The sequence below is a fragment of the Gopherus flavomarginatus genome, chromosome 2, assembly GCF_025201925.1.
Source record: "Gopherus flavomarginatus isolate rGopFla2 chromosome 2, rGopFla2.mat.asm, whole genome shotgun sequence".
NCBI lineage: Eukaryota > Metazoa > Chordata > Testudines > Testudinidae > Gopherus > Gopherus flavomarginatus.
In genome coordinates, this window is record NC_066618.1 from 47,794,273 (window position 1) to 47,820,233 (window position 25,961).

Sequence of the window (25,961 nt, forward strand, 5' to 3'; positions counted from 1 at the left end):
CTGGGTCAGACTATATCAATATTACACACAAAAACTACATTAAAAGAACACCAAGGTTGCAAAATCAAGCCCTCAAAAATTAGGAAATGTCAGAATTAAGGTTCTCTGTGCAAACTTCATTCAGTGCCTTTGTCCATAGGTATTAGGATAAAGTATTTAATTACATCATCATATATTTTGCTACATGATCTCTGCCTCATTCAGTACACAGGATGGACCTGCTCTGGAGATTAATCAGGTTGTGTAGTGAAGGAGGCTGTTGTCCCTAGGGTCTCTGCTTCATTTGCTGCAGAAGTTGGAAGGTATGTAGTAAATGAGGCAGGGGATTGTATGAAGAGTAAGAACATTCTCATGGTTATGCGTGGAGAACTGGATTCTGTCTGAGCCTCAGCCACAGATTTCCTGTGTGATGGTAGGCAAGTTACTTAAACCAAACTTTTCATGGGTCACTAGTTGTGTGTTTTTCATTTTTTGAGTGCTTGACTGGGGACCCTGGGGTCTGATTTCTGAGAACATAAGAATGGCCACACTGGGTCAGACCAAAAATCCATCTAGCCCAGTATCCTGTCTTCCGACAGTGGCCAGTGCCATGTGCCCAGAGGAAATGAACGGAACAGGTAATCATCAAGTGATCCATTCATAAGAACGGCCGTACTGGGTCAGACCAAAGGTCCATCCAGCCCAGTATCCTATCTACCAACAGTGACCAAAGCCAGGTGTCCCAGAGAGAGTGAACCTAAGAGGTAATAACCAAGTGATCTCTCTCCTGCCATCCATCTCCACCCACTGACAAACAGAGGCTAGGGACACCATTCCTTACCTGTCCTGGCTAATAGCCATTAATGGACTTAACCTCCATGAATTTATCTAGTTCTCTTTTAAACCCTGTTATAGTCCTAGCTTTCACAACCTCCTCAGGCAAGGAGTTCCACAGGTTGACTGTGTGCTGTGTGAAGAACTTCCTTTTATTTGTGTTAAACCTGCTGCCCATTAATTTCATTTGGTGGCCTCTAGTTCTTATATTATGGGAATAAGTAAAGAACTTTTCCTTATTCACTTCTCCACACCACTCATGATTTTATATACCTCTACCATATCCCCCCTTAGTCTCCTCTTTTCCAAGATGAAAAGTCCTAGCCTCTTTAATCTCTCCTCATATGGCATCTGTTCCAAACCCCTAACCATTTCAGTTGCCCTTCTCTGAACCTTTTCTAATGCCAGTATATCTTTTTGGAGATGATGAGACCACATCTGTATGCAGTATTCAAGATGTGGGCGTACCATGGATTTATAGAAGGGCAATAAGATATTCTCCTTCTTATTCTCTATCCCTTTTTAAATGATTCCTAACATACTGTTTGCTTTTTTGACTGCTGCTGCACACTGCGTGGACGTCTTCAGAGACCTATCCACGATGAGTCCAAGATCTCTTTCCTAATTAGTTGTAGCTAAATTAGCCCCCATCATATTGTATGTATAGTTGGGGTTATTTTTTCCAATGTGCATTACTTTACATTTATCCACATTAAATTTCATTTGCCATGTTGTTGCCCAATCACTTAGTTTTGTGAGATCTTTTTGAAGTTCTTCACAATCTGCTTTGGTCTTAACTATCTTGAGCAGTTTAGTATCATCTGCAAACTTTGCCACCTCACCCTTTACCCCTTTCTCCAGATCATTTATGAATAAGTTGAATAGGATTGGTCCTAGGACTGAACCTTGGGGAACACCACTAGTTACCCCTCTCCATTCTGAAAATTTACCATTTATTCCTACCCTTTGTTCCCTGTCTTTTAACCAGTTCTCAGTCCATGAAAGGATCTTCCCTCTTATCCCATGACAACTTAATTAAGAGCCTTTGGTGAGGGACCTTGTCAAAGGTTTTATGGAAATCTAAGTGCACTATGTCCACTGAATCCCCCTTGTCCACATGTTTGTTGACCCCTTCAAAGAACTCTAATAAATTAGTAAGACACAATTTCCCTTTACAGAAACCATGTTGACTTTTGCCCAACAATTTATGTTCTGTGAGTCTGACAATTTTATTCTTTACTATTGTTTCAACTAATTTGCCCAGTACTGACATGAGACTTACCAGTAATGTAATTGGCATTACATTAGCTATCTTCCAGTCACTGGGTGCAGAAGCTGATTTAAAGGACAGATTAGAAACCATAGTTAATAGTTCTGTAATTTCGCGTTTGAGTTCTTTCAGAACTCTTGGGTGAATGCCATCCGGTCCCGGTGACTTGTTACTGTTAAGTTTATCAATTAATTCCAAAACCTCCTCTAGTGACAATCTGTGACAATTCTTCAGATTTGTCACCTACAAAGGATGGCTCAGGTTTGGGAATCTCCCTAACATCCTCAGCTGTGAAGGCTGAAGCAAAGAATTCATTTAGTTTCTCCACAGTGACTTTAGAAGTTGTGAGTACTAACAACAGCAACTATAAAAGCAGCAAAGAATCCTGTGGCACCTTATAGACTAACAGCAACTGAAGACAAGAGGAGCCTTGCTGGAATATATAAAATGCTATATAAAAATACTAAGTACTCTGAAAAATCAAGCTGCAGATATGTCAGATTGGGCATCCAGAATTAGCAGACACTTTTGACCATATATCAGAGGGGTAGCCATGTTAGTCTGGATCTATAAAAGCAGCAAAGAATCCTGTGGCACCTTATAGACTAACAGATGTTTTGGAGCATGAGCTTTCGTGGGTGAATATGCATGCATCTGATGAAGTGGGTATTCACCCATGAAAGCTCATGCTCCAAAACGTCTGTTAGTCTATAAGGTGCCACAGGATTCTTTGCTGCTTTTGACCATAAAATCTCTGTGCTTTAGCTCCCCATCTGCTCCTCATCTCACAAGGCGGGGGTGAAGTTTAATTAATGTTTGTAAAGCACCTGGATACTGTAGTGATGAGTGCTGTAGAAAAACTCAGGAGGAAATTAATACTTTTGTCTTCAGAGCAGGGTTTGAATAGAGTGCAATAAATAAGGTCTGAGGCCAGATATTGAACCAGGGGATAAAACAAAATACTGTATAGCACCATCCATCCTGTGCACTGAATGGAAAAAATATGTGATTGTGTAATTAAAGACCAGTGGGGACTGAATTAAAGTTGCACAAGCAACTTTCCCACCCTTAGGCTCCCAGTCCCAGTCTCCTTGCCCCATCAGTCCAAAACCCCTGCCATAGTCCCAGCTATTCTAGATTCCCATGTTCCAATGTACTGCTTTCCCTTTCCCAGGTCTCGCTCTTGTCCCCCCTAAATTCAAGTCAGTGGCTTCCTCCTCCATGCTGCCTGAGCACCAGATGGGGGCATGGGCAGCAGGTATTATAGGCCAGGCTAAGCCTTCCCTGGCACAGCCACCCCCAAGAGACACTTGGGTCGCAGTGGCCATGCTCCTTCCCTGAGGCCCCACCCACCCACCGCTGCTGCCACCTGCCTATCTGCATTCCATCCCCCACCCTCCAAGGTCCCATGCTGCTGGCCACGTTGCTTCTCAGGGGCAGGGGAGTGAGGAGGGATGCTGTGAGCCAGTGGTGGGTGCGGGGGGCTGGTGGGGGAGTGAAGCGGCTTTGCCAGGCATGGGGGCCACTGGCTCAGAGAGAGGGAACGCTGGTTCTGCTCGGCTCTCAGGCAGAAGGGGCGGGGCCAGCAGCCTAGCTTCCCCAAAGTGAGGTTCACCTGCTGCCCACGGATGGGTGGTCACTGAGAGCACAAGAGAGAGAGGCTCCCTGCTCTTAATTAAGGTGCCTAAACCCAGGCCCAGCCTGCCCCACAGAAATCAGGAATAGGGTAACCTGATAGCAAGTGTGAAAAATTGGGACACGAGGTGGGTGGTAATAGGAGCCAATATAAAAAAAAAGCCCCAAATATCAGGACTGACCCTATAAAATCGGGACATCTGGTCACCCTAATCAAGAATAGCAATTATGAGGCAAGTCTGGCTTTTCTCTAGCCCTGGGGTGGAGCATGCTCAGTCGCTCTGAGGGGATGGTGCATGCTCAATCTTGGCAGCACTAGGAGCTGTAAGGGGATGCAGCGTTCCCAGGGCAGATAGAATCTTAAGAGTTTTTAGCCGGTAAACTCAAAGAAGTCCCTACTGAGCATGTGTGAAATGAGATTTTTCAGCTGCTTATATCTTAGCCAAAATTTGGACACATTTTCACATGAATAGCAAAAGGAACGTCCCTGGCACAAAGGTCATCCCCTGACAAATGTAAAATCTCTGCTGTAAATTATGGGCTGCTAGAGCTTCTCAAAGAAAAGATCACCAGGATTTTTTAACATTGCAAACCAATACATTTTTCTTTAGTTTTGTTCTTGGAAACAGTGGAACCATTTTGGCTGAAACTTTCCAAAAATAATTCAGCCTGAGGAAGACATCTGAAAAAAATTCTGCTCAAATAATTAAATTACAAAGTTATAAGCAACTGAAAAAGTCTTATATTATGAAGTGTTAATAATAGGCAGTGCTACCAGCCACGCCTATAATAAAATAAGTACAGGAAAATCCAATATTTCATAGCTGTTAATCACCTGATGTAGTCCTTGCATTTTCTAATAGCATTCTGTGAAAGGCTAGCAGGCATAGGGATAGAAGGCTAACCTAGCTGTTACACATCATTAGCACTTAAATAAATAATAATGTATTTATTCAAATCCTTCTAAAATATTTATTTGTTCTGTGACACCCACTAGAGTGAGTCAACAACATTTTTAGGCAATCCCACCCCTAGGTTTCTGGTGCATGTGTAACCATGATCTTTACCAGTTGTTGGCCCAATGATTGGTATGTTTTCCGTATTCCCCTTAGTGCCCAAATGTCCTACCCTCTGTGCACAGCAGTTTTTGTACAAGTTCTGCTGTATGCAGCACTTCTGTGCCATGGAGGAGAGGCAATTCAGCCTCTGGAATCACTTCAGGCTCACCTCTAATTATATTATTACATTAAATAACTGTTTCTTGACATGGTGCAAGGTGCAATAGCTGCAGTCATTTAAGTTATGCTTGGAGAATAACAGAAACTTACAAGAAGTAAGTCCTTGCCTAGTTCATCGATATCTGGTACAAAAGTTTCAATGGGTTGTGGGGGTCTGGAATTGAAAGCGTGTCTTGGAAGGGCAACATCACTAGGCCAGTCTTCTTCTTCCGGGAGCCCAATAACACTGTATAAGGAACAAGCACACATATTAGCTGGGGGTGAAACAAAAATATGTTACTGCTGTATTTATACAGCCTCGTCTTCTTTCATTGTATGAATCGCTAAATCCTGCTTCACATGTTTTCAGGGATTGCCACTTGTTCTTTTGATGCGAGCAGCAGCATTATACAGGATCACAGGATAATCTATTAAATCATACAAGGCAATTTTAAAAACCTGTATAGACTATACTTCACATGCACAATAAGGGGCAGATAATACAGCCCTTGCTTGCACTGAGTAGCACCTTACTCTGTAAGTAATCCCACTGATTTCAATAGGACTGTTTGCAGAGCATTGCATTACTCAGTGGGAGTAGGGATGGCAGAACTGGGCCTTAATGATGCATGGTAAAAAATCCTTACAGAGGCAGCTTAGTGGTAGTGCTCTGGTCTGGGTCTCATTCTCCTGAGTCCCTGGATTGGCAAGGTGCTGCAAGTGCTTTGGGAGAAATGTGCTCAGATTTTGGAGGCATGGAGGCACCTTATATCATTCAAGAGTGACTGAAAGGAGATTTCACAGAGGAATTCCATGCAGGCCTCATTTGCCACAAGGATGATGATCCTGACAAAAGTCCTTAAGGAAAAGACAGCAGAGCATAGGTCAAGGAGGCCATTTCCCAAAATTAAATAACTCAGCTGCTTTAGGATAAAATTTTCAAAAGCACTTAACTGTATGTAGGTTCCTAAGTCACTTTGGTGCTTTTGAAAAATTTACCCCTAATTTTGTTTTATGTTCATCTTATCCAAAGTTGGAAAACTAATATTTCTTCTTCTGAATATGACACAAACTTCTCCTTATGAAATGAGCATGCTAATTTCTAGAAACATGGATAAATGAAAATAGCTGAATTGTTGGGATTTCTTTTAAATGTACCAAAAAAAACCCACCACCTTTCTTTTTGGACCATGTCTCTACACAATCCAAGCTTCAGCCTGGAGTTAATATTTCCGATAGAGCTATAAAGTGGTGAAATTAGGGCTTGTAATGGAAATGCTGACAGAGACCCATTAGCCAGACTTTACATACCAAGTTTTAACCAAAATCAGTTTTACAGCTGAATTTTACACTCCTTAAAACTGAGATTTATAATGAAAATGCTGACAGACTCAGAACTGTAACACAGAAAAACAAGTTTCCTTAAGAGTTTGGGCTTTCAACTGAAATGCCAGCAGGGTGCAGCACTGTCCTTTCTTTTTATTAATAGTAGACAGAATGAAAATTAGGACCAAGCATTGCTCTTACTTACTTATAAATCCTGAGTTACTCCATTCAAATCAATGGAATTACTTCAGATTTCTACAGGTATGAGAGCAGAATTTGGCCCTTAGTATTTAAGGTATCTCAACAAACTAATATCATGTACTAAAAAACAGCAGTGTGGCCAGGAGTGCACCACCACTTAAATCTTGTGGCTATTTCCCCGCAGTATCCACTAGGGTGACCAGATGTCCCGATTTTATAGGGACAGTCCCAATATTTGGGGCTTTTTCTTATATAGGTGCCTCTTACCCCCCTGCCCACCTCCCATCCTGATTTTTCACACTTTCTATCTGGTCAGCCTAGTATCCACAGACTGCTAAGCTCTTGCCAAAGGGGGAATTAGATTTCTATGAAAAGTTAAAAACTTGATTGTTATTAATTATTTATAGGTAACCACTGACATGTAGGAAGCTTTACTTATAAGATGACAAGTCCTGTCCTGAGGATCTTGCAGTTTAAGACTCTGATCCTGCAAATGCTTAGCCATGTGGATATCATTACATATGTGCTAGTCCCATTGAACCCAGTCAATACACGCATGTGCATAAGTGATGAAGACCTGAGTCCACAACAGATATAACACAATGAGGAGTGTCTGATGGCAGGGAGGGAGTTTTTAAATGGTAATTAAATACACCAGTTCATTTTCTTTAAAATGTATCTAGTTCTGATTTTTCTTTTAAGAAGAATATGATTGGGCATGAGAGCACAAACAGACCAGAGTGGATACTAGCAGTTGGAAGTTAGCGGCAAGAAGTGAGGAGGCTTCCTGGTGCCCACGAAAGGGGGGCTGGTTCCAGGCATAAGGGGCAGCATTAAAAAAAACAAAAACAAAAATGGGAGTTGGATTTTTTTTCAAGTGGATGTTTACAGATCCTACAAAGCATTTGGAAATTGTTTAATACACCAGTGTCTGTCTGGCAGCTCTAGCAGGTTGCACTACCATTTGAGTGACCAAGGTTCTGGAGCATATTGGAGGAAGCTATTTTATCCTCTCGCCATACCAACAGTACAATAGGAGCAGTAGCAGTAAATATTGATAGATTATGGTAGAACCCAAAGGCCCGAGTTCAGACCTGATCCTGAGAGAGGCTGAGCACTTTCCATTCCCAGTTACTGCAACAGGAGTTGAGTATGTTCAGCACACCCTGGCATCTGGCCTTAAATCTGTGAGCATACACTGTGTATTGATGTTGGCATGGGGAAAAGAGAGGAGGGTTATGAGCCATCTCCTAGGGATCTATCCTCAGTCTTTGTGGAGACTAATGTAAATAAAGGCTGCACAGGTGGAGCAAGGTCCAATTATCTGAAAAAATGTCAGTCCAGAATGTAGGAAAATCCTAAAACAACTTTATCCAAATTGGCCTAGAGAATGACTCACTACCATAGCAGGCAACAGCTCCCTCATAAAGGCAAGGCCTATGCCTAAATGTTGGGGGTCTCCAGCTGTGAAAACAAAAAATAAACACTATCTGACATAAAAAAGCAAGGAGGAGGCATTTGAAATATTGAAGGATAATTACATAAAAGAGGCAAGGCAGATTTTCTCTTTAAGTGCAGTGTGTAACAGAGAATTTATTCTCTCTCCTAAAATTGGCACAGTATTTTTTTCTTCCTGATTAATGTTTGAATTCTTTTCCATACAGGTAATCTCACCCACTAGGGAGGGATAGATAGTTCATTGGAGGAGGCTGCTGTTGGCTGCTATGTTTTTAATCCTATTCCAACTCATTTGTTTTGGTTTTTTTTTTCTGAAATGTCATTAACAATTTAGGATCTTAAAAAAAAAAATCACAACCATGCTCTTTACATTGTTAAAATATGCTGCATGTATCAAACATTCCTTGTTTAATACAACAGAATATATATTAATCAAAAGGGATAACTTTGCCAGAACTAGAAAAAGCAAACAAGCAAGGACTGATTGTTTTTGGATTGTACAGGAAGGACTATTCATGAGCATGGCAAATTAACCACGCTAGTGAGTCACATACACTGGTATGGTATGCAGGAAAGGGAAGTCAACTGAATGAAAATCAAGACCTGCAATTTGGGAACCTCATTTTAAACTATGAAAATCTTCAGAAATGGATGTGTTAAAATTTGAGAGCTGAAAAAATGATCAGAGACACAAATTCATTATTTGACCTACTAGAGTAGCGCTTTCCTTTGAAGCTTTATCATCTTCTCTCTGGAATTTCTGCAGGGCTGTAAGGGGGGACAATGCTCCTTCCCCCCTGCCCACCTCCCCCCTGCTCCTCCTGGCCTACTATTACAACTCATCTTGGCCTCTCCCTCCAACTGGATGCCTGGAACTCTCTACATGGGAAAGGGAGGACAGCTACAGAGGTGAATGAGCCCTCTTTCTGTGCAGGAGTGGGAACAGCCATATGCATGTCTGGTGGTCATAAGCACTCAAATATTATTATAAAACATTTATATTGGGCCTTAAATTTACATGGCATTTTCTAGGACACCATCAGAAACATTCCTTACTGTGAAGATACTTTAATATAAAACAACAGAGAGGTGATTGATATTTTTCTCACTTATCTGTATCAATGACTTTAAAATTGAGAATTTTTATTCAAAAACATACTTTGGAGGGGGGGAGTAATTCTGCTTTAAAAAGTTGAGAGTTTATCTGAAGAGAAACTTCAGTACAGAGTTGTAAAATGTTTTAAAATAAATTATCCCATCTCTAAGACAGCATCCGTTTTATCTTGATACCTTTTATGTTTTCATAGCTGCCTTTAGCACCAAAATATGGTTTCTTAATAATCTTCATTGGATATACAGTGAAGCTAAAATATTCCTTTCCAAGGAAGTTGTTGATCAATATTAAAATTTTCACTTAATAATTAACATTTTTGAGGGATTCTGATTACATTTTTTTTAAATTCATAAATGAACAAAATATTGAATAGCTAAAGCTTTATTTGGCTTTGTAAGGTGATTCTTTCTTGAATGCTCTAACTTTTATGAAAATGCGTGAATGGTGCATGAACCATACATTTAAAAGATTAGAAAAAATCTCCCAAAAGTCCATCATCTTCTTGATGATGATTGTTATTTCTATAAAACTATATTCCATGCACTTTCCTCCTTCCTCTTTGACAGAGAATACATGGAAATATATTGCAGTGCAACAGCAATAGGAATTATATTCTAGGAATACTTTGTTCAAGTCCTTTTACTCCATAAAAAACACGGCAAAGAAACCTTAAAGTGTTTCAAGCTAAACTGCCACTGACATAATGCAGCAAATTAGTACTTACTCAAAGATTTTTCCTAGCTGATCAACATCTGAATTTCCACGAAAAAGTGGCCTGAAAGAATAAAGAAATAGAGTAAGATTTCTTTAACTAAAGTAAACTTGTACTTGTCACTGAAAGTTTCCAAAACAAACCAAAACCCTGTTAATTTGCTGAGTGCTCAGTTGTTACCCCTTTGTGTTTTTATCCAGTCTGTATCTGCACTTTTCAAGGTTTCTCCTTGTATTGGTAACAAGACTTTAAGTTAATGGATCAGGCACAGATACAGACATATTACATTTGAGAAGTAATTGCATCCTTTAATATGAGTAAAATAACTTTATTTCCTATCCTTTTTTAAGCTATCAGCATAAGAGTAAATCAAACTACTGCTTCATGAAACAAAATGTTATCCACAACAATTACGTAGGCCACATTCAAAGTGCTGTTTAGAGAGAGTCATGCAATGCATTTTAATAAAATAAAAGATTGATTACTAATTATATGTTTTAGAAATCAAATCCCTTGTGTATTCTACTAAAAATGAATCCCTAAGCTCTGGGGTTCAAATTGAAGACAATAGGGTTACATGAATCTGTAAATCATGGGATGTAAAACAGTGCAGAATTTACCTTGAAAGAGAGGAAAGCTTCTGCTGCATAAATAAAAATACATTTAGGAAATAAATTAATAATCCAAGCCTTCAATGGGTTGTTAGAAACAACAGTGACTAAAAAAATAGTAACTTTGAAAAGTAGTGATATATACCACGTCCTTTTAAAGTGCAATTAAGATTTCTGTTCTTCTGTTATTGTGATTTGCAAACTATCATCCCCCTGTAATGGTACATTTACTAAAAGCAATGTGAAAGTAACTGTACAGTAAGAGATGTAACAAACATTTGCATCATATATTAGCTACCTGTCCCGACAGCACAATGTGGTGTGATCTATGCGGTACCTATTTTTATGCCTAAAATTCTAAAGAGATTTAAAACAGACTAGTAAATCCCGGATAATGTAGGTTCCTGTCCACCAGGAATTTATATATCTTTCTATGGCAAGCAGGCCTTCGGTAGCTGTATAAGGTAGTGTAGCACTTTGGTGTAGCTATAAAAGGGATATAGTGGGAGTAGTCAAAGGAGCACACTGTAGGCAGATAGCAAGAAATGAGATTTTATTGTTGTCAGCTGACAGCCAGGTTGCCTCCCCCTTCAGAACTCTTAACTCCCAGAATGCAAGGCATGTTGTAAGCTTATAGTTGGAGTTACCATGACCATGGAGTTCAGCACCTTAACTGAAACATAGAGCCTTTATAAACAATGCATATTCTGGTGCCTTCAGTAGCAACACGTGATTGAGTTTTCCCCATAACCAGTTCTCCTTCCCCTTCATTTGCCCAGCGTATTGCTTTTCTTTCCCCTGACTGAGCTCCCTCACAGTGCGACCAGTCAACGAGATACCAACCATTTAGTGGTTTCAGTTTGCCAGAGAAGAACTCCCATCTGCATTAGGAGATAAAGGGACACTTGGCCATACCCTTCCTCCTCCCCAGACCACAGAAATGGAGTCGTCTGCACAGTCCTAAGGATGGCTTAAAAGGCATGTTTCTCCCTGCCTACCAGTTAATTCCTGGAAAGACTGTAAGCACAGTACTTCTTAGAGCTCTCACTGGAGCAGTGCAGCTCCATGTCACTGTCTAATTTAGGGTTGTGGATCAATCACACAATCTAGCCTTATATGTCCTCACATATGTGACAGACCCAAGAACCGTGACATCTCTCCTCTAAAATGACTGACCACACAAAATACATGTCCGGAGAGAAGTCTGTAACACCCAGAAAAACAATAGCAAACGACTGACTGTAAAATGTGCAGGTCATCTTTCATGTACTATATGTGCATTCTACTCCCTCATGTTTGCACATAATGTCACATCATCTTAGACTAAGCTGTTTTGGGGAAGGAAATTGAGAGAAGAATCTGACCCAGTTACCCCTGCAACCATACTATTCCAAGTTTAAACTGCCTTTTTGTTGACTGTGAAGCATTGTGCACATTTAGGACAGTGGGTCTGAAATAAATAATAAGTAATGGTATATGTTGTTTTGCACATGTACACCATTGTTTGTTGATTAATTTTGGCCTCTTTTTAATAAGATTGTTTCAGTTTACATTGGATCTTTACTCATTTTAAGCCTTCCCTGCTTTACGTCATTTCACCGTATCAGCTTCTAAGGAAAAGAGAACATGACTCCAAACAGATATGAAGAACTAATTCTGCGGTCAGTTGGGCCTGATTTCCGAAAGTGTTTGAGCATCCATAATTCCACAGAAATCAGGGGAGGCAGCAGGTCCTTCGCACCTCTGTTCATTTTGACAACTTCAGGTAAATTTTAAGTGACCATCTGAAACTGCTAACGTGCCTCAACCTCCTCCATCACGCTGTGGATTTTCCTCGGGCTCAAAGCATTATAAAGCATGTCCCTTTAAGCTAAAGAAATGTACGCATTCAAAACTTTCCATCCAAGCAAAAGTAAAGCAGATCCAATGTTTTAAAATGTATTCTCAACCTTGTGTTAATGTGAAAACTTGGCAAATTCAGCCTTGTTCTCAAATCACCTTAGGCAGTGTCATGCCAAAACAAGTACGATTCTTGGGATTTTTAAGAAAGACTTTTCCCATAGCTGCTGCTCCCTTGGATTTAGTAAGAGCTGAAGCAAAATTTTAAATTCTTTTGGGAGTGTAACCATAGAGCACAACATGACCTTCCAGCGCACTCTGATATTCCACCACAATGAAGAATTAATTCAATAATTTTTCAGACTCTTATCCATCCCAGAGTCATGACTTAAACTGGGTGCCAGCATTGGGCAACACCAATAGGATGAATTTGCCTCATGAATTTTGGCTGATAGCTCAATACTCCCTGTACAGATGACAGGAGAAGCACATTCATTTAATCTGCAGGCACATGAAGACCTCCTGTCTCACATTTTGGCATCTTTTACTCTGTAGTAGTGGTGTGCCAGCACAGACTGTATGTGCAAATCCAGTACACCTTATATGGGAACTCTCATCTCAAGCAATTGTTTTTTAATTCTGTTCTTAAAGGTGGATGTCAGCACTCCCAGTACTGCTGAATCTGGAGTATACTCCAGCAGCCACAGGAAAAATCAAATTTCATCCCCTGCTTCTTGTATCTTTCACTTGACTCACTCCCCAGGGTTTATTTATTTTATATTAACTGAAGCCAGAAGTCCTTAACTCAGAGATACAGTCTCCTTTATGTGAGGGCAATCTGTGTAAAACAAGTTAAACTCGGGGGGACGGTTCAGTTTACGAAGTTTCCTACTTGCTCTTTTGTGGGGTGAAGGCAAGGGACTGGCTTTGCAACCTGTATCAGAGTTCCATCCTCTGAACTCATGGAACCCCTAAGAGTTCTGTGCAGATAGGGATCCACAGGAGGCAAGGGCTATCCACCTGGACACCTCTGACCTCCATTATTCCCCCCTCTCCCCTGGACCCTACCAGCTCCCACTGGCAGTGGTTACTGCAGGATCAATGCTTGTGGGAGGTCCCTATTCAGAACATATCTAAAAGGCAGGGGGAAGGGCTATGTTCTACAATGCAAACAAGGCAGAAATTTATATATTTGCACAGCCTCAGGATATCTCAACTTCTGCAGTGTCCTCCATGTTTTGTTTTGATGGTCAGGTTGGTTTGGGGACAATCCAGAGCATCTCCAGTGGCTCCCCCACTCCCTCTCTTCGGGTCACAAAGTCCCATGGCTGGCCTCTGCTGGGTGCAGGGGAATCATGCCACAGAGTTTGACTCCTCTTTACTGTGGGAGCAGGATCTCCTCAGTATGTGGATGTGGAGAGGAGTAGGAGACACTCAGTTTTGACTCAGTCTTAGTGGAGCGAGCTCCCAGTGAAGTCAAGGACTGAGTGAAAATTGAATAAGAATCTCAGGATTTAGCCTTGAAGTACAGAATGTGCTGATGCCCTATTAAGCGGATATGAGCTATAGGAGTTTGCAATATGGCTTTTTTCTCAGGGCAAATCTATTTACCTTCTTAACCGAGCAAGCCAAAAAAAAGATAAATACACACCAAAATGTAAATAGAAGTTAGAATATGAACTAACAGTGGAAAACAACACAAGTACAAAAATATAATGTGTGTGTACAGATCAAAAATATTTACACTGATATTTCCCTGGCAGAAAGGAACTAGATTCCAAGGTCAGACGGGACCAGTACAATCATCTAGCCTGACTGTGTAACACAGGCCCTAGAACTTCCCTGACAAATTTCTTTGAGCAGATCTTTTTAAAAAAAACCACCTAATCTTGATTTTAAAACTGTCAGTGACAGAGAGTCATCATGACCCCCAGTAAATTGTTAACAGTGAGCGTAATTACGCTCACTGTTAACAAACAGTGACACCTTATTTCCAGTCCGAATTTGTCTAGCTTCAACTTCCATCCAGTGGATTGTATTATGCCTTTCTCTGTTACATTAAAGAGCCCATTATCAAATATTTGTTCTCCAGGCTGATACTTACAAACTGTGATCAAGTCACTTTTTCACATTCTCTTTGTTAAGATAAATAGATTTTGCTCCTTGAATCCATCACTGTAAGGCATGTTTTCTAATCCTTTAATCATTCTTGTGGCTATTCTCTGATCCCTCTCCAATTTATCAACATCCTTCTTGAATTGTGGACACCAGAACTGGAAACAGTGTTCTAGAGGTAAAATAACCTCTCTACTTCTACTAAAGATACCCTTGTTTGTGCATCCCAGGATCACGTTAGCCCAGGGGTCAGCAACCTTTCAGAAGTGGTGTGCCGAGTCTTCATTTATTCACTCTAATTTAAGGTTTTGTGTGCCACTAATACATTTTAACCTTTTTAGAAGGTCTCTTTCTATAAGTCTATAATATATAACTAAACTATAGTTGTATGTAAACTAAATAAGGTTTCAAAATGTTTAAGAAGCTTCATTTAAAATTAAATAAAAATGCAGAGCCCCCTGAACTGGTGCCAGGACCTGGGCAGTGTGAGTACCACTGAAAATCAGCTCGTGTGCCACCTTTGGCACCTGTGCCATAGGTTGCCTACCCCTGCATTAGCCCTTTTGGCCACACCATCTCACTGGAAGCTCATGTTTAGCTCTTTGTCCACCATAACCCCCAAATCTTTTTCAGTCACTGCTTCTGAGGATAAGAGTCCTCCCTCGTATAAGTAGGAACTACATTCTTTGTTCCTAGATGCATATATTTACATTTAACCTTATTAAGATGCATATTGTTTGCTTGCACTCATTTTACCAAGGGATCCAGATCACTTTGAATCAGTGACCTGTGCTCTTCATTATTTACCACTCCCCCAATTTGTGTCATCTGCAAACTTCATCAGTGATGATTTTATGTTTTTTTCTCAGGTCACTTATAAAAATGTTAACTAGCATAGGGCAAAGAACAGTCCCTGCAGGACCCCACTAGAAAAACACTCAATGATGATTCCCTGCTTACTATTACATTTTGAGACCTATCAGCCAGTTTTTAATCCATTTGATGTGTGCCATATTAATTTTGTATTGTTCTAGTTTTTTTAATCAAAATGTCATGCTATATTAACTCAAACACCTTGCAGAAGTCTAAGTATAACAACAAACAAGATTTCACCATTCACCAACTCTATGCTCTTGTTTGCTTTTCCAAGGCTTACAAAGTCACACATTTTGTTCACTTGCATTGAACACTTTGTCCATCTGAGCTGGATACCTGCGCTCTAAAGGTTGAGAGCTTTGTTGTGTACATGCTGCTCTTTATATCAGCTGCCGCTCAGTGAAAATTGAAGTGTTAACAGATCATAAGAAAATCTCCTGAGGCCAAATTCATCCTTGGTCTAACTCCATTGACATGTCACAAGGAGTGCACAAAAAGTCATGGAGTTGCACCCCAGAGATAAATGTGGTCTAAGTGTATACAGGCTGGATTGCTTCTAGACTTTAGACTATACTGCTTTATAGACCTGAGGAAAATACTTGTTTTCCCTGTAACAATAAAACCACCTGCATAGAGAAAGCAAAGGAGATTTTTATATGCTCCTTGGCAATGACTGATCTTGAGTACCACACATTAGGAGCCGATGCATTTAAACTAGTTTATCCCACTGGAAATCACTTCTCAATTTCTGACTTTGAGGTGTTAACCTTTGAATAAAACAGATATAAAAAGATGTATAAGAAATGGAAAATAGGATCAAGGAGAAAAAAGTAGTCAAGGCATTCCAGTTCTAATCCAAACACATTGCAAGGCCACGGGGGTAGCTCTAGAACCACCAACACAATTGCCTACAAAACTGGGCCAGGAGCCAGATACATGAGATGCAAGAGAATTAACATCTAAAGGCTGATATCTGGATTCTGTCATTATTAGTATAGCATGGTGACTACTCAGTAGCTGAGCACCTATCACAATCTTCTTTATCTCTACAAAAATCTATGAAGATTGTTTCCTAATTATTGACTGAGTATACTGCAAATCTACTCACATTTCTTGGGGCCAAAATCTAGCTGTGGAATGTAATCTTTGAAAAGTTAAGTTATATAGATGCTCCCTAAAATCATAAGAGCACAGTGAGCATAAAAGACTGTACATCTCCAGTCTCAGGTGATCTTTGTGTTCTCAGGCATGTAGGGTGGATAAGGGCTAATGACGAGGCATGAGGAAGTGTTGGGAAGAAGAGCAGCAGGTTCAGAGCTGATAGTGGGTGACTGGATGACGGAAGAGGAATTAAAAAGAGGAAGTCCAGAGGAAATTGGGTGACATGACATAGTGGAGAGAGAGATATGTAAATGAAAGGGATACAGCCCAAAAGAGGCAGTCCATGAGGGTACGACTAGGGATTTGGGAACTTAGTTCTCCCAGTAGGGTTGTGGAGGTAGGTTTAGCCATTTAGGAGCCTGTATGTGCGTTGGAGGGAGATAAGATGACTGCAAAGAAAGAAAGGAAAGGTCAAGAAACATTTGCCAAGGGATCCTGAATCTCCTGGGAAATCTGCCCAGCTACAGAAACTGTAATTCAGAGATATATTTAAACGATGGGTGTTTCTTTTCATGTTACAAACAGGCGAGTGGCAGACACCACTGACTTGTTGACTTAATGTACCCTCTCCACACACACACACACACACACACAATTTCAAAGCTTATAATATCTACTTTAAGGTGAGCTATGATGTTGCACTGTCAAGTGGTGCTATTACCATAGAAACAGGGATAAACAATGACACCATCAGCACATTAACATGACCACTTTGAAATAGTTCCATTCGTTTAGATTAGTTTAATGACTCTATGTATTACTTAAAGACAGAAAGTTGGATTTCTTTGTGACCTCAAAGCATCACGACAACAATCTAAAGGGTAAAACAAAATCTAATAACTCTGTACAAATATAATTGAAATATAATAATGCTGGTGACATTTCTAGTCAACATCATTATTGTCATCTTGTTCATCATTACGATCTCTGTCAAGAGTGCGTGGGTAGCCAGTTTTCACTGCCTTGACATGTACACAGTTCTCTGGGGAGAACAGCATTTCTGTATCTTGCTAAGGACAGGGCTGTGCGGAAAACAATTTTTGGACTGATAGCTGCTGTGATTGTCCCTCCTTGGTCTTGGCCAGGTCAGCAAATGTTTTGATGCCAGGTTTCTTGCCATGGCTGAAAAAGCTACCTGTCCCATTAGAATCAAGTGCACTTCTCACAAATCTCTGCACTTGTTCTTCACCAGCATCTGCTATTTTCAGTAGATACTCTTGTACATCTGATGCTACCTGCTGTACAGTAGATATGTTGATAAGCACCTCTGGATGCGATTCAGAGTCAAATTGTTTGTCATATGGTTGATGATATGACTGGTAAAAGCTGTAACATACTCAACGTCCCTCTTCATTGCAGAGGCAAGGACTTGTTTGTGGACTTTGTCTTCATGGCTTCTTGTCAGGCCACTTCTTTCTGTGAAAGCTTTTGCATCTTCATAATACAAAGCTGTGTATTGTCATCTCTAACACTAATACTGACCTGTGTATAAATGTCACTGAATTAAAAGGCTAGTTTCTAGAATATTTCATGTAATGCCTGGGCAGTTACAAATTAAAATCTTTTGCCAGGCAAAGTAAAGGCAATATTGTACGTACAAAAGCTTACAAAAGGAGATGCATTAAGAATTCACATATATTTATCTCTACCCACTACACAGTAGTGGGCATGCAATCTACTGCTACTGGTGCAGAACCTTCAGTGTGAGACTGATCTGGTCAGCAAATTTAAATTGAAAATATTGAGAACTATTATAATCATTTGTGAGTACGGTTGCCAAGTTTGGTGGGACGTATTCTTGGAGGTTTTGCCACATGACATAATCTTTTTAATTAAAGATTGATCTTTAATTCCTGGGAGCTCCAGGACAATCCTGGAAGGTTGACAACTGTATGAGATATTTTGACATTTAAAGATATGCAATGTGAAAACATTTAATGTTAATATATTGCAAAATGTTGATATTTGTCATTTTTGCTGTATGCTAAACAGCTTAATTTCTGAAAAAAATATTCTTGCCCATGTAAAACCAATAAAAACCGTTTACTACATTGTTATTTGGTAACTTTGACTAATAAGCACCATGTTACAGTGTTGAAATTAACATAAACTGTAGTCATAGTCATGTTGCAGTGTTTCTTGGACTGTGCAAAAAAATGACATGTTCTCATTTTGGGTTCCCTTGTTTCACCTAACCAACAGGCTTACAGCACCACTTGACAGCTCCACATCATACCATGTCTAAAGGTACTGTGACAGGGTCAAGCCAGATGGCTACAGAAGAGTGATAGAAGGCAGACATATTAGCCCCAGGTTAAGTAGGTCCCCTTTCCCTGAGTAAGGTAAGAGGGAAAGTTCAACAATCAGGAGCTTTCTGGAAACAAGGCAGGCAGGCTGATTAGAACACCCGCAGCCAATCAAGAAGCTGCTAGAATCAGTTTGTGGTGCGCATGTGAGGAGCTGGGAGCAAGAGGCGCAAGGAGCTGAGAGTGAGAGGGTGTGCTGCTGGAGGACTGAGTAGTACAAGCATTATCAGACAGCAGGAGGAAGGTCCTGTGGTGAGGATAAAGAAGGTGTTTGGAGGAGGCCATGGGGAAGTAGCCCAGGGAGTTGTAGCTATCGCACAGCTGTTACAGGAGGCACTATAGACAGCTGCAATCCACAGGGCCCTGGGCTGGAACCCGGAGTAGAGGGCAGGCCTGGGTTCCCCCCAGACCTCCCAACTCCTGATCAGACACAGGAGGAGTTGACCCAGACTGTGGGTTCCACCAGAGGGGAAGATATCTAAGGCGAGCAAATCCGCCAATAAGCGCAGGACCCACCAAGGTAGAGGAGGAGCTTTGTCACAGTACATAAAATAAGCATCCAAATGATATATGATGTGGGTATATGTAGGGCAGTGATGGGCAATCTGCGGCCCACCAGGGTTGCCAGTTTGTTTACATTTGCACAGCCGCCTGCAGCTCCTCGTGTAGGATGTGTACATTAAATTCCAAAAATTTGGCCCTTTTTGGAGAATTGCTGCATGCCTAAAAATGTGAGTAGCTGGAAAATACTAATTTTTGTCAGATTATTAGTAGTTTGTTAAGAAGGAAATATTTTCATTTTAGAATTTAAACACAGATCAGACCTAGAACTAAATCAAAAGCCATCAGAAAAGCACTTGAACCTGAATGTCCCTCTCCAAGCTGTTCTCTCCACCCCATGCACAGTGGGTCCTTCTCCCTCTTCTATGGATCCCACAAAGGCATTTGTACTGCAGATGTGAAAAGAGAAACTCAAGCAAGGTACGAGGGAAAATTTACATATTTTAAGGAGGAAGATTCTTGCAGCCTCTGATCAGTAATGTAACTGCAAAGGAGTGTAAAAACTACTTTCTGAAATCAGGCCACAGCTGAAAGCTTTGCATGCTCTGGACAGTTACCCACTTCCAGTAACAAGTGACTTGCCTCAGCTGTTGTGCAATTCTGAGTTCTCATTTTAAACGTAACATTTTTGGTACTTCTCCCTCTCCTCTCCCTTTAATAATATCTCTGCGTGGGTGAGTACAAGACACAGCATGGAAAGGACTTACTTCATATACAACTTATTATGCTTGATCACAAGTTACGCAGGTGTTCTAAGGAACATACAGTCCCTCCTCATCGATAAAGAAAGCTGACTTTGACATGGGGTAGGTATATGCTGGGTGACAGCCAGACCTTAATTTGTGCCAGGGTTTAATCCTGGCACCTCTGGGCTTGCTGCGGCACTTATTAAAGTAAAAAAATTGCTTGAGCCCTGGCTCCTAATTGCTTAAGCCTCAGTATCTCTTTCATTACAAATTTAAGGACTGGTGACAACCAAACTTACATTTGAGAGACACTGGTCTGCCATCTTGACTTTCTCAGTTTGGTCTTTAACACCAACAGCGCAAAATACTTTACCAATATGTACCCTTCTTTAAGTTAAATAGCATTGGGCCTGATTCCAATCCCACTTATAGTGGTGTAAATCAGGTGTTACCTCACTGAGATCATTGGAATTACATCAGTATTAAACCAGTAAGAAAACAGAAAGAAGCCCAAAGTGTTGGAAGAGCTAGAGATTCTCACAAGTGTGAACTCAGAGAGTTCTAGGGAGACCTAGCAAGTGGTTGCAGGTCAAGTGCAGTGGCTTGTTTCTGAAAAAGCTGCTGCAGATTTTCAGGTGCTGCAGTGTCTTAAATTTACCCCCAGGTCATATTTAAAATGAAATAAATTAATTGAAAAAATAAGGACCATAATCCAGGCCCTAGATGTGTGCACAAGCAACTAGGAAGCCCAGAGGAATTCTACTTGAATTGGGGAAGCAGCACACTTTCCTGAAGATGTTGTGTTCTGATGGGGCATCTACCCCCAAAATGGAAGATAGTGGGGGAATGAGCTAGCTAATTGTTCAGTGACATTCCAGGAGCACAAACCAGAGAGGTGCTGAGATACTCTGGTGATGTGCACCGTATAAAAACCTACATAGACTAGCATAGAAGAGAACCAAAACTGCTAGAAATGAGTCTGGAGGCCATTGACTCCCCAGAAGACTGCTGACATCAAGATGGAGGATGCTGCTTGTAGGTACAGACAACCCATGGAAACAGAGAGGCAATCCTACTGGTTGGTAACAAAATCAGAAATCATGTGAGCTTTCCTTGGTTTGAGTTTCATTATGAAAGGTTTGCAAAGCTTCTGCCACCACTATTTCCATTATCTAGAGACGGTGAACTTTCAGATGCATGATTTGAACACAGAGGCTGACCACCTGGATAAGGCCAGAATTGTAAAGGTTAATAATGCATTAATCATGGAGAAATGTGGCAATGGAAATATATGTTCCCTTTGAGTGGTGACTTAAAAAGGAAGCATTGCTAAAAAGGAACGTGAACAGAAGTACCATGTACAGTGCTACAAATAAACTAATGATATTCTCCCATTTAGATTCAATCAGTAAGTAAAAATACAGTAAAGAGAAGAAGAGAGATTTTAAATGGAAAAAAAATCTCTTTTTCAGGTTGCCCTTAGGGTGGGCAAGGGGAGAATTTGTCGTGGGTGCTAACAACAGTTGCTTGGTGTTTTTCACTCATGTATCATACTTCAAAATTCCAGAGGCCCTCAAAGTTGAATGAAGGTGGCTATGTGCTTGAGACTGCACCACTGAAGTCAAAGGGAGCTTTAACGTTGACTTTAAAGGGTGCAGGATCAAGCCCTATAAGCCTATGGGGTGAGTGAAGCCAGAAAGAAAAAAAGGACTGTATTTTAAAGGTGAGGGAAGAGCATGCCTGACAAAAATTATGAGCAAGATGAGTGCAGAATTTATTTGCTCTCAGACTACTCTCTAACCTAGGTAGTTCTCATCTGTTCCTCAAGCAGAGTTACTTTAACATTCATCTTTTAACATTCTTTTTTTTTTTTTTTAATGGAAGAGCCTTGATAGGTTGAACATCCTTCATTTATTCCCTAATCACAAACATCACTGTTTTCTTATCTGTGGGCATCTGCTTCTCCAGAAGATTTGTAGGTTTATTTCACCAGGGCTTTTGAAGTGATTATCTCAACTCAGGGTATGTCTACATCTACAATTTTGCAGCGCTGGTTGTTACAGCTGTATTAGTACAGCTGTATAGGGCCAGCACTGCAGAGTGGCCACGCTTACAGCAACCAGCGCTGCAAGTGGTGTTAGATGTGGCCACACTGCAGCGCTGTTGGGCGGCTTCAAGGGGGGTTCGGGGAACGCGAGAGCAAACCGCGGGGAAGCAGGTCTCCTTCCCCGCGGTTTGCTCCAGTGTTCCCCGAACACCCCCCCCCCAAGCAGGTCTCCTTCCCCACGGTTTGCTCTCGCGTTCCCCGAACCCCCCTGCAAACCGCGGGGAAGGAGACCTGCTTGCAGGGGGGTGCGGGGAACGCGAGAGCAAACCGCGGGGAAGGAGACCTGCTTCCCCGCGGTTTGCTCTCGCGTTCCCCGCACCCCCCTGCAAACCGCGGGGAAGGAGACCCGCTTGGGGCGGGATTCGGAGAACACCGGAGCAAACCACGGGGAAGGAGACCTGCTTGATTACCAGAAAGGTATCCTCAGGTATGCTGGGATACCTGCTTATTCCACGGAGGTCAAGAAAAGCGCTGGTAAGTGTCTACACTTGATTACCAGCGCTGGATCACCAGCGCTGGATCCTCTACACCCGAGACAAAACGGGAGTACGGCCAGCGCTGCAAACAGGGAGTTGCAGCGCTGGTGATGCCCTGCAGATGTGTACACCTCCTAAGTTGCAGCGCTGTAACCCCCTCACCAGCGCTGCAACTTTGTGATGTAGACAAGCCCTCAGTGAGCATTTTGAAAACTGCCCCAATTTTTGAACCAAGTTCTGGAAGTGCATACACAATTGACCTTGGAAAATGGGAAAGGGTAAAATAATGCATGGTCTCTGCTAAGGGTAGAAGCAAAAGCTTTACCCCTAGTTTGCACTAATAGTTTTCCCCAACAATGTGTTTAACTACATGTGTGTCATTCGCCCACCTCTCTACAAACACTGATTCAAATTACATTTACCTATTACGAGCCAGCAGTTTCACGTCCGAATGTGCATCTAAACTGTAGGCGTCTGCATTTTTGTGTCACTCAGATGCATCAAACAGAGCTACTGATATGACACATGTGACTTAATCCAACTCTTCCTGAGAACACTACTTTAGCCTTCTATATTCTTTACTTGCTCATATATGTATTTTATTTCCTTTTTTGATTTGTGCTCTCTAAAGCTATTATGCCTCTTTGTAGTTCTTGCACATCCGTGATTTAAAGTTTTAATTATATTACTTAAATTAAGGTGGATAGCTTAGAGCAGAGAGAGAACACTGAGAATGCCTTCCTTTCCAATTCACTCACACAGGAGACAGTCGAAATTTGTCTGCAAAGTGCTAAGCGAAATTGTAAGAAGGCCAGTACTGCGTGAAGCAACCCAGCCCCAAGGGGTATGTGATGAGTTCAGTCATGGCCCTGTTTCACAGACTTCCATCCATCAGGAAACTGTCAAGCACCTGTGATGTGGAAGCACTGGCTCGACATTTTTAAAGGTGCGCAGTACTAAGAGCCACTGTACAGCATGTTCCCCAAGCATACCTTGAACAGCTGTAAGGTACTCCTCCACAGCACTCCAGCGCTGGAGGTGTTCCCCACTCTTTACAGTCCCACAGCTCTCCACAACCAGAATTTATTTCTAAATTAATGGATCTAGCAGACAAGATTCAAAATTACACACTGCACATTTGATTCACAGCTTGTTGTATAAAAACGGGATTAAAGTGATAGTGATCTCAGTGATCTTTGATATTATACTTTTTAAAAGTCTCTGGGTAAATGTATTCTGCAGCTAGGAGTGTGCAGGTAGACAGACATGCCCTAGCTCTGCTTGAACTAGTATGCTAAAAATAGCAGTGTGGCCAGGGCAGTATGGGCAATGGGCTCAAGACACCCATCTGTGTACAGTCACACATGACCCTCTGGGTAGGTACCCAGGCTACTAGCCTGAGCTGCTGCCTATGCTGCTGCGACCATACTGCTATTTTTAATGCACTATCTTGAGTGGAGCTAGCATGTGTCTGTCCACCCATGCTGGGAAGCAGGCACCAAGCTGCAGTGTAACATATCTTTTATGTCAACAAAAGGCTTAGCTCAGGCTTAGGGACAGTTCTTGCCAGGTACCACATACATGGTTTAGTCTTTAACTGTGTTTCTGGTGCTACAGCAGCTATTCCAACTGGAGTAATAAATTTGTCTTGAACTTGAAATATCTACTCCTTTAACTTGTACAAAATCCCAATGGGCAAAGCCAATCAAATCACAATTTCAGAGGTAGAGAACTATGGTTAATTTATTGTGGGTTCATGACTGCTTTTTCAATGCCGAGATGAAGCCCTGAAAGCTCATCAGTTAATGGTAACTACATTTATAGGCCTAAAAATCAGTTATTAATATGGACGTTGTCCTGAGATTTTTTTTTAAATCCTGGAATAGTTTGAATCCATGAATATATAATGGCTTTTCAAGTTTGAGGCATTAATTTAAATCCAACTCTGGCCTCATCAATTTAAAATATTTCTAATCAGATTGCTGTGATGGGAAACTTTTAGACGGAGAAGATTTAGTGCCATTAGGTCAGTTTCTCATGGAATAAACTCTCCTTAACCAAATACATAACAGCCTACTCATAGCTGTATCAGCTGAAATTCTTTGCACACACTAATGATAGCATGAAGGGAATTAACTGTTACCTACCTGCAGTCTTTCTAAACCAAGACACAGGCAAGTTAGTGAAACCAAATGGAAATATTATAAATCGGTGATCTCAGCATAAGACAGGTGCCTGGCAAATGAGCATCCAAGTTCATCCTCTAGCTTTATTATTAAAATATTATGATTAATATCTTGCCAACTCTGCACTAGGAGCTTCAGACAGCTAAGCAGAAAAGGTATCTTTCCAAACTTAGAAGATAAATACCTAACTTAAAAATCACAGGAGGGGACAACTGATACAAAGTAGTTCCCTAGTGCCATCATTGCACATTACATCATACAACAGAGCACATCAATTTGATTAAAATGTTGTCATGGCATTTTTTGAAATTCTGGAGCTGGGTAGTGTTAGGAACAAATGACTCATAGGACATATTATGGGAAAAAATCATCTGTCATTTGTAATATTGGGGTAAGGTCGGAATTTGCAAGTTGCTCTAGTGGTGATGTTTGAGACCTAAGAGATAGGATATTCACACTACTGAAAAAGGTCAAACTCTCAAATTTGAAAGGATACATCAAGTAGAAAGAAAACAGGTTTACAAAACCAAAAAGGGCTAAATCCTGGGGAAAAGGAATTTGTTCTAAAATAAAACATTACATGGCTGGGAAACACAATTATCAGCCCCAAATGATCAGGGTGTCTGTCTACACAGCTGGGCCATGGCTGCTACTACAGGGTGCTAGGTACATGTTCTGAACTCTGTGGCTTGGGTTGGGTGATCTTCAGTGGCACCTACTGCACAAAGTTTCCTTCACAGTTTTGTATCTGAAACAGGCTAAGTAAAACAAAAACAAAAACTAACTGTAATAAAAGACTGCTGATCAGAAAAGAATTTTTTAAAGGGGATTAACACCCTTCAGACAAGAAAGGTAGCAGAATATAGTTTCAGTACTAAATAGCAAACTATTACATGACTAGAGGTGAAATTTCAACTTATACTTTTTCTCTAGCTGTGGAGACTGAATCTCAGAAGACATGAAAGTGAATTAGATGGATGGTGTGAAAAAAATATTTTAATGTGTAGCAGCTGTCCTGGCTTACTGTGAATCAATAAACACCTGCAGACAAAATTAAGATGCTTATTAAAGGTTGGTAAGTTTTTACAGCAATGATAATAATGAAAACTAATAGAGTTTTCAAAGGTCTATTAGAATTTAAACTAGACGCATTTGTTCTAAATAATAAATTGTCCACAGTGTTGTTCACTTCTGTTACTCAGACTGCACAGGCAGGAATACTCACACAGACACACATTGACATATGGCAGCACTATAATATAGAGTATCTTATATAGGAAGCACTACCATT

General features: G+C 40.9%; 1 protein-coding gene across 2 annotated transcripts in view; it reads right to left on the minus strand.

The window, feature by feature from the left end:
• CDK6 (cyclin dependent kinase 6) overlaps positions 1-25,961 on the minus strand; it is a 201,024-nt gene that overhangs the window by 11,868 nt on the left and 163,195 nt on the right. For both annotated transcript variants that reach the window (XM_050939664.1, XM_050939663.1), the window contains 2 exons: positions 9,759-9,809; positions 5,047-5,182 (listed from right to left, as the gene is read on the minus strand). In XM_050939664.1, the coding sequence (XP_050795621.1) occupies positions 5,047-5,182; positions 9,759-9,809 (187 nt within the window). The remainder of the gene's footprint in view (positions 1-5,046; positions 5,183-9,758; positions 9,810-25,961) is intronic.